This window comes from Anoplopoma fimbria, chromosome 10 (assembly GCF_027596085.1).
Source record: "Anoplopoma fimbria isolate UVic2021 breed Golden Eagle Sablefish chromosome 10, Afim_UVic_2022, whole genome shotgun sequence".
Classification (NCBI taxonomy): Eukaryota; Metazoa; Chordata; class Actinopteri; order Perciformes; family Anoplopomatidae; genus Anoplopoma; species Anoplopoma fimbria.
The window spans coordinates 4,087,868-4,098,201 of NC_072458.1; the positions used below are offsets into that span (position 1 = coordinate 4,087,868).

The 10,334-nt window shown below is 45.5% G+C and overlaps 1 protein-coding gene across 1 annotated transcript in view; it reads right to left on the reverse strand.

Annotated features, from left to right (window-relative positions):
• sdc3 (syndecan 3) overlaps nt 1-7,771 on the reverse strand; it is a 34,570-nt gene extending 26,799 nt beyond the window's left edge. The window contains exon 1 of the mRNA XM_054606053.1: nt 7,494-7,771. Coding sequence (XP_054462028.1) covers nt 7,494-7,547 — 54 coding nt within the window. The 5' untranslated portion in view covers nt 7,548-7,771. The remainder of the gene's footprint in view (nt 1-7,493) is intronic.
• Nucleotides 7,772-10,334: the final 2,563 nt, after the last annotated feature.

Here is a 10,334-nt window from a genome sequence, read left to right on the forward strand (position 1 = left end):
ATCAAGGGCTGCAAATACTATTATTTTCATAATCGATTACTCTGACAATTATCTTTCTGTATTTAACATTTAGTCCATAAAGTATCGGAAATGTGTAAAAAAATGAGGTGAAATATTCAAATGTTTTGTCCGCGCTACAGTCGAACACCCAAAGACTTTCAGTTTGACATCAGAGAAGGCTAAAACAAGCAAATATTCACATTTCAGATGTAGGAACCAGGGTATGTTTCTTATTTTCTCTTTAAAAAGGACTTTATTAAAAACTTGAGAATCAAAGAAGATACATTTTCTGTCACCCGACTAATTCATTGACTAGTCATTGTAGATGCATCTCCATGACAACTAGGAAAACTCCAAGTGCTGACGAAGACCATTTGAAATGGCTGAATGCTCCAGAAGAAGCTAGTAAGTGGGCCTTTGTCAAACCTCTATTTACATGTCACCCATGAACATTCATGATTAATGTTCTGTTGACCGAATAATCAATTAAACAACCAACAGTTTCACCAATGGACCACGTTTTCACATTAAACTAGACTATAAATTAAGGCTGAAAAATGTTCCAAAACAAGAATTCAAGTGACAAAATGTGTAAATGTAAAGTTGCTGACAGAATTACCATCAACAAACGGGCCAACAGATGGAGAGGGAGATAAGGGGGAGTTGTGTGCTGGAGGTCAGATGGAGGCCAGCCTCACAGCGACGACACTCAGGGTCCGATTGGGACTTTGAAGGCCGGCCTTATCACGGCCTCAGCCTGCTCTTATCAGCCGCCTGCCAGGAAATGCATATTCCAGCAGTCCCATTGGACTCTGTCAGCTCTGCGTGACCCCACCCATCCGGCCCTTCGTTAACCTAATTACCCCGTCGTTACGGAAACGTGTGAGGAAAGAGAGAAGTACTAAAGGGATAAAAATATGCACATGAATGAAATGACGATAACATCATCTTAGCAGCGTTAGTATGCTGCTGGACGGCACACACACACACACACACACACACACACACACACACGCACACACACATTTGTTAGTGGGAAGGAGGCGCCCTGTTTCTGAGGTTTTTCTTTTATGGCGAAAGCTCTGACACACACAGAACTCTCCGAAGGCTTTGTGGTTTTGGGAGCCGGTACTGCGTTTATGCTCTCTAATTTAGAGTCCTGTAATAGCACAAACACACACACACACACTACTGTCTGTACTTTTTCATTTAATGTTGTGGGACAGAGGTACTAGAGAGGAGGAAGGAGGGAGTAGGAGTAGAAGAGTCAGAAAATAGAGAATGTGACATGAAAAGATGTGAATGAGAGAAGCAACAGAGGTGATGAAAAAAACAGAATGAAAGGGAGAGAGAGAGAGAGGAGAAAGAGGTGAGGGAGGGAATGGAGAGGGGAGGAGAGCGATAAAGCTGTGACAGCGGCAGCCATGCCGGTTGTCATGGCGACGGCCGCTGAGAGCAGGTAGAGCGCGGTCTCCTGGGATTGAGCAGCACACGCCTCCCTCCCCCACCCTCACTCTCACTCGACATCCCTCCGTCCCGGCTCTGTCTCCATCCATCCGTCTCCATCCTTATGGCCTATAGCTCCATCCCCATCATCCAACACCTCGCTCCTTCTCTCTCTCTCTCTCTCTCTCTTAACCTCCTCTTTCTTCCTACTCCTGGTCCTATCCTTCCCTCGGTTTCTGGGCTCTTCCCCTTCTTTTTTTCATCCTCTCTCGACCACTCAGCACTCGATCCGATTCCCATCTTTCTCTCTTTCCCACTCTGCCTTCTGCTATCTAGCATCTTCATCTCGCCATTACCTTAACTCTTTTTCCATCCTTACCTCTCTCCATCTTATTTCCTCCTCTCCTTCTCATTATCTTGTGGTCTGTACACCTCCCTTTTTTCCATTCCTCTCCTCTCCCTCCCTCCCGTTCTCTCTATATTCATCTAACCCCCCCTCTCCAGAGAATATGTATGTGAGTATGTCTGCACAGCGCTGCCCAATTACTGCTAGGGAGACTCTGTGTGTGTGTGTGTGTGTGTGTGTGTGTGTGTGTGTGTGTGTGTGTGTGTGTGTGTGTGTGTGTGTGTGTGTGTGTGTGTGTGTGTGTGCGTGAGCGTGTGTTTAGTATCTACACGAGCTGTGTTTCTAGCCTGTTTTGACCTACCTAAAACACCTCCAGCATTCTCTGTCTCCCTCTGACTCACTGAATCAACAAAAATGCTGCACAGCACCGGCACTATTCCGTAGAACTGCGAGTGTGTGTGTGTGTGTGTGTGTGTATGTGTGTGTATGATAATCAGGACTTAAATGTTAATGTGCATCGGTGCATATATGTGAGCAAGCTTGTCGGCACTTGTGAGCGTTGCTGGTCGTGATGAGAGGAGTTTCCAGTGGTATGAATTCAGGCTATAAATGCATTCTTTCTAATTCGTGGGACGGCTTGATCACATTCCACAGGGAAAGTTCAGCGTTGCACAATGTTGTGGAGCCAAATGATTGAAGAAAAACAGGTACTTTCTAAACTGTGACTGGCAGTGTGAACAGAGATTCACACAGACTAGAAAGTACAACAATATGGCACCTCGGCCTGGGTATCGGTAGGTAAAAATGCATTTGAAGATGTACTCAGAGCCTTTATTTGTGTGAAAGTACCAATACAGCAATGTTAAATAACTCCTTTTCACAAGTAAAAAAAGTCCTTAAGTAAAAGAACTTAAGTATTATCGACTAATTGGACATAAACTGTCAAGTAAAGACACTATAATTCTGCAGAAAAATGGCCCCTGTGACTGATAGATCATTAAGCAACAATGTATATGCGGCATTTTACTGTTGAAGCTGTTTGAAGTGGAGCTATATTTAACTACTTTGGGGTCCGGGCATCTCCAACTGTTCACAAGATGAATCTGAATGTGGCCGTGACATGATTAATGAGAAAGGAAAGAAGACCGTTGTTGTTTTCTTATACGTGTTACGCTTTTGGACTACTTTCTCTTTCACCTTTGCTTTCTTGTGAGTCCTTCCTCCTTAGGCCTCTTCAGCAAGAGGTACATTATTTCAAACCTTTATGGGGGCGAAGACAGGAAATGGGAGAGATCAATGTCCAGTAGATTTACACTGCTATGAACTCATGGCATCACTAAGTAGTGGCTGACAAATATCGACTAAAATATTATATTGACTTTTAAGATCCACTGGTAGCCAATGGAGAGATGCCAACCCTGGAGAGATGAGCTCCCTGCACTGTGTCTTTGGTAGGAGACGTCAACCTTTTGAACCAATATAAAGAAAAACTGTAATGTAATCTACAAAAGCATGGATTAATTCATAAACACACTTAAAAAGATAAATTATGTATGATGTTAGAAATATTGTGACACCTAAATTATCAGTATGTAGTTTGACATTAGATGTTAAAGGTCCCACAGATTGCTTCCATGTCCTTTGATTCTCCCTCTGGGCCAATTATGACCTCCTCTGATTCATCATCACTCATATTGATAGTTTTCTAGTCGGGGCTGAGCTGTTAGTGCAAATTCTGAGCTCCCCATTGTTCCTTGGGCTCAGAGGGAGGACACACAGAAATAACAGGTATTGTGAAGGCTGGTTCCTCTGTCTCCACACGCTGTTATCAGTCTAATAGCAAATGGGAAATTCCATTCCTGCCACGAGTTGAATCAGGCTCTAAAACTTTTTTCACTCCACGAGAAAGCAAAACTAATTTCAGTCAAACCCGGCACGTCTGCCATGCCATGTGATAAGAAATTGCTTTCAGATACGAGTGAGCAGCATGTGTACACACCCAACACACACACACACACACACACACAAATAGACAAAAGGGATGTTTTTCCCACTGAAGGCCCTCATTATTCCCTCTCTCTCTGTCCAGACGTCTGCCTTTTGAATGCAGCTCCGGATATGAACTTAGATTCTTTTCATTTCCTCCATCCACTAAAAGGTGATCCCTATACCCTCACCCATCCTTTCACACACACACCTGAAATACCTCTCCCACACCAGGAGTGGTTTCTACCTGCCAGCTTGCCTGTGTGTGTGTGTGTGTGTGTGTGTGTGTGTGTGTGTGTGTGTGTGTGTGTGTGTGTGTGTGTGTGTGTGTGTGTGTGTGTGTGTGTGTGTGTGTGTGTGTGGGGACTTTGTCCTCCCGGAGGGTGAGAAGGACCCACTTCCTGTGTCAAATTGCCTCTCACATTCCACACTCTCCCTCAATCCGCCTCACTCGGGCTATTTTTTCCTCTTCTTTGCTCCTTCTCTCTTTCCTCGTCTCTCTATGGGGGCTTTGTCAGCTATCGGAGGCACAAAACACTGATTCATTCCATGAGTTAAACATGATCCTGAAGAACACAACGCCTTTTTTCCGCCACACACACACACACACACACACACACACACACACACACACACACACACACACACACACACATACAACCTCTTCAAGGAGTGAGGGATGGTGAAAAACAAGTTTGTGGCAGTGAAGATTCACTAGTTTTGAGCCCACACACGGACAGATGGGCAGTCAGCGCTCTCATGAAGGCAGATGGATGCACGCACACACACACACACACACACACACAGACACACACAGACACAAACACACCAGCTATTCGTGGGATACAACAGATGTCTGTGGGAAAATTGGTCTCCCATGTAAATTATATTCACCCGGATATGATGTCACAAGACCGATAACAGGAAATACCCACAGAGACATCACACCAGGGATCACTCATCAGAGGAAGCACACACACACACACACACACACACGCAGAGTCAGTTGGTTTGTAGCCAAGTGGCATCTAAAGAAAGATCTTGTCAGCAAATGCATGAGACCGAGGGTCATGTGCGCAGGGAAGGCCTGGGTTTCTTGAGGTGAGTCTTGCAATTATTAGACTGTTGACACGTGTGTGTGTGTGTGTGTGTGTGTGTGTGTGTGTGTGTGTGTGTGTGTGTGTGTGTGTGTGTGTGTTTGTGTTACCAATTCGAGCACCACCTGCATCCATCTGTGAACTCCGAACACAGTGTATATTTAAGTATTAGTGTGCATGTGTCTATATGTGTCTCACCTGCCTCCATCTGTGCAGTTAAAGACAGATTAGGTCAGCTTGATGCTGTGGCCAAGATTGCAACCGACTGACCCAGTAATAATCTGTGTGTGCGTGTGTGTGCGTGCGTGTGTGTTAAGTGTTGAAAATCCCTGCTAAGACCAGTGGAGCGTCACAGCTGAAGCAGCACAAAGGAACTCCAATATGTTGACAATACAAATATTGAGCCCAAGCAAAGAAATTAAGCCTAGAACTAGAGACCATTCTGAGACGGGATCACACCAGTCGGGGCTCCAGCTCCTGCGCCCTTGTTCGGACCGCACCCATCTTTTAACTCGTCCTTTAGTTTGATCTCAACTACACACCTGTGAAGTTTCGTGACTGCATCTTATGCGGTTGTGAAGCTATTACTGGCACAAAATCTGTCCAAAGACAAACAGACATTTAAAACCCAAAGCACTCAAAACTGCTTCTGTGGTCGTTACCGCTACAGTTGGTGTCTCCAGGACCACAATCGACATGATGACACACACACACACACATAAAAAACACACACACAAAGACTCACAAGGTGAAAAGAAAACCAGCCATTCACTGTCCCGGCTAGTAATTAGGTAAGGCGGGGTAATCGGCTGCCCCGGGGGGCCACAGACCCCTCAGGTATACACTGCATGTCAACTGGTTTTGGTAATTGGCCTATAATTATCAGAACATTTTTTTAGGGGATTTGCACCATTAGAATGTAATTTCAGCTACGGTGGGTTCTGCATTTTTTAGTTTGCACACTTTTTACTTATTCCTGAGAAAAGTTATATTGGGTTTTTTTCAACGGGGGGGGGAGTAGATCTTAAATTATCATTCTGGCAAATGAGCAGACTACTGACGATGGATTTGGTTGGAGCTTGGAGGACATGGTCGGTCTACACATAGTACAGCGGGTAGGTTGAGATCAGACGCGGCCGAACATCAAATTTAAGCCACAAAGCTTCCAACAGTGTAATCTGGCCATTCAAGAAGTTCTACCCTGAGCCTTCCTCGTAGCATTTATTGCATTCGTATTAGTTGTTGCACTTATTCGTATCAGTTCGCTGCACTTATTGAATTCGTATTTGTTTACTGCACTTATCCTATTCGTAGTAGTTTGTAGCACTTATTATATTCGTATTAGTCTGTTGCAATTATTGTTTTCGTAGTAATTTGCCTCTGCACTATACTTTTGCTCTGGTTTATGCTTTAAGATGCTTGTTTAAGAAAGGAGATGCACTTATGACTTCTGGTGACTAGTAGTTCTCTTGAATACCTATGTTGAATACACTTCCTGTAAGTCGCTTTGGATAAAAGCGTCTGCTAAATGACTGTAATGTAATAATGTAATAATAAAAGCACATTTAAAGCAGTCTTTTGTGCGGTATAATAAAGATGACTATAAAGTCACTGTTAAGCAGCAGTAACAGACCAGAAGGCTGTTATCTGGATGTGTTCTTCTTCATTTACAGTCAAAAAGTAGATCTTGGCTATTTTTGTGCTTGCTTTCCTTTTTCTCTCAATGATTCAATGAGCCTCCTCCTCCTCCTCCTCCTCCTCCTCCTCCTCCTCCTCCTCCTCACGGGATAAATCTGGATTCATCGGTAACGGAAGGTGTGGGCGTGCTATGGGGGGTGGTGGTGGTGATGGGGGCTCGGCATGGATGGTTCCGGAGAGGAGGTGTCAGGAGAGAGGAGGTGTGAGGAGAGAGGGGGGGGGGGTTCACGCATTCCCATCAGTTTCCCTTCTCGCGATTCCCGATGACATCATTCCATCCCAGCCTTCGTTCGCGCACCGCATCCCCGTTACCCCACCCACTTCTTTAACACACACACACACACACACACACACACACACACACACACACACACACACACACACACACACACACACACTACCCGGTAATAAAGTCGTTAAGCCGCAGTGTGACTGGAGCTCTGCTAGTGACGGCAGGATGTGAGCTGGTGACACAGACACCACATACCGAGACACACAGACCTGTAATCAAGACCCATTAGAGATTACCCTAATTACACACACACACACACACACACACACACACACACACACACACACACACACACACACACACACACACACACACACACACACACACACACACACACACACACACACACACACACACACACACACACACACACACACACAGAGACACAGACACACACACACAGCCACACCACGATAAACCCCGACACTGAGACACAAAGGCTGGTGTGTGTGTGTGTGTGTGTGTGTGTGTGTGTGTGTGTGTGTGTGTGTGTGTGTGTGTGTGTGTGTGTGTGTGTGTGTGTGTGTGTAAGTAGGTCGAGTGCAGGGTTTCCTCCCCGTCACTATCATTGATGATCACGCACACTCACGCACAAAGGTTAACAAAGGATCTGGAGGCTCGTGCTTACCGTGGCGGTGTGAGCGAGCAGCACCGTGAGCGCGAGCAGACAAGGCAGCTTCATGGTCGGGGTGCGCGCGGGCACAGCCTCCCGGTGCCTGCACGGGGAGGAGGAGGAGGAGGAGGAGGTGGGGGGGGAACAAAAGCTGGTTCTGGTTCTCTGCTGCTCGGTGTCGGTGTCTCTCCGGTCAGTCTGTCCAACTTCAGAGCGCGCAGCCAGTCCGCGCGACCATCCGTCCTCCTTTAATCCAAGACCGCACGAGCTGCTGCTGAGACCAGGTACCAGAGAATGAGAGGCCTCCTCTCTCTCTCTCTCTCTCTCTCTCTCTCTCTCTCTCTCTCTCTCTCTGTTTCTCTCTCTCTCTCTCTGAGTTCTTTTTTTGTGCTCGAGTCCTGATAGATTTACTACCGGGAGACGCCAGACCTCCTCTCTCTCTCTGCACAGTCTCGGGCTCTCTCTCTTAATACATACAGAGTGTCTCTCTACCCTCCTCTCTCTCTCTCTCTCTCTCTCTCCACACACTCAGGCTCTCTCTCTCTCTTAATACATACAGAGTGTCTCTCTCCCTCTCTCTCTCTCTTAATACATACAGACTGTCTCTCTACCCTCCTCTCTCTCTCTCTCTCTCTAATACATACAGAGTGTTTCTCTACTCTCCTCTCTCTCTCTCTGCACACACACTCAGGCTCTCTCTCTCTCTTAATACATACAGAGTGTCTCTCTACCTTAATACATACAGAGTCTCTCTCTCCTAATACATACAGAATACATACAGTGTCTCTCTCTCTACCCTCCTGTTTCTCTCTCTCTCTCTGCACACACACTCAGGCTCTCTCTCTCTCTTAATACATACAGAGTGTCTCTCTCACACTCAGGCTCTCTCTCTCTTAATACATACAGAGTGTCTCTCTACCCTCCTCTCTCTCTCTCTCTTAATACATACAGAGTGTCTCTCTCTCTCTCTCTCTTAATACATACAGAGTGTCTCTCTACCCTCTCCTCTCTCTCTCTCTTAATACATACAGAGTGTCTCTCTCTCTCTTAATACACTCAGGTCTCTCTCTCTCTCTCTAATACATACAGAGTGTCTCTCTCTCCCTCTCTCATACAGAGTGTCTCTCTCTCTCTCTCTCTCTTAATACATACAGAGTGTCTCTCTACCCTCCTCTCTCTCTCTTAATACATACAGAGTGTCTCTCTCTCTCTCTCTCTTAATACATACAGAGTGTCTCTCTCTCTCTTAATACATACAGAGTGTCTCTCTCTCTCTCTGAGGGAGGATGTTCCGTATGGGAGTCTGGCAGAAGGAGGGGGCGCGTGCACGTGTGCGCAATGCCTGCGAGTGTCGGGATAAGTGGAGGGGGGTAGATCTCCGCGAGCGAGGGTGAGGATGCCCCCTGCAGGTCAGTTTAGGGACCCGCACCCCTCCCAAAAAAAAAGTGGCCGTTTTAAACGCACAAACAGCACATGTCCGGTCCTTCGCTGTGATTGGCTGAGTCGGAGTCATGACGACGAGCTCACAGTCACACCTGTGCTTACAGGAGGATGAATGTGTATGCGCCGCTCGTACTGTAACCTACTTGTGTCGCCTAGCAACCGTGCATATCGGCTAACCGTCGGTGCTCAAGGACACCGAGGCGGACAAGTAGTGTTTCATCATCGTTTATATGTGAAAAGAATAAAACAAACCAGCTATTAAAACTGGTTATTCCTGTCCAAAAATAATATTTATATGACTCAAGGTCAGGAAGACCTGGAATAAAAGCTAGAATTGGACCTTGCAAATTTCAAAATCAAAAGACTAAACATTTGATTGATATCTGATGAGCCTTTAAAGCCTATTTTAAATCTGTGTGGCCATTGCCAAGTTACATTACATTACATTACATTACAGTCATTTAGCAGAGGCTTTTATCCAAAGCGACTTACAGTCAGTAGTATATTACATATCATTCACCCATCCACACACTGATGACAGGCTACCATCGAGGTGTCACCATCAGACACTAACTAACATTCATCATCCAGTCCACACCGATGGCAAGCCTTCAGGAGCAACTTGGGGTTAAGTGTCTTGCCCAAGGACACATCGACTGCCGAAGCCGGGTATCGAACCACCGACCCTCTGATTGGAGAACTACCTTGCTCTCCACTACGCCACAGCCGCCCCTAAGTTCATTTTAGGTGTCTCTTTTGACCTCCTGCTTCTTTGTTACACAAATATATTTAATACATTTTGACACCTTTCAGACAAGTAGACAAGAAAAGTAATACACCATAGACCCACCTTGAGGTTGTGGTTAATAAGAATTGTTTGCTTATTCATGCTAAAAGCCTCATTTCCCAAAAACTGTTAAGCACATCTCAGGTAAAGACCGCATTTAAAATGGTGCTTTTGTTCTTTTTCTTGATCTATCAGTTAAATCAACTAGTCAGCCAACAAAACTGTATGAGTTTTGTTCAACTAAGAATTTAATACTACAAACCAACTGGCAAACAATAAATACAGGCCGTTGGCACACCTATGGGAGCCCAGGGGTAGTTGCAAACTGCCAGTTTGTTATCAATAAAACAGCATTCAGCCTAACCAACCTAGGTATACAAAACCTTTCAGGTGGTAATGCACCATCACTTCCTCTGGGTTCTTTGATATCTGTCCAAAGAAATAAAAAAAAAAGCCATGGGCTTTCTGCCACCGGCATCACACCCATCCTGACCTGTTATTCAAAGCAGTTATTCAAAGTAACATCCCGACGGTTTCCGCTTATGCTCCAAACAAAAGCTGGACAAGTAAGGGCAGGATTATTTGTCCCAATGACTTCTTTGATACAATTGGAAGATCACAAGAGG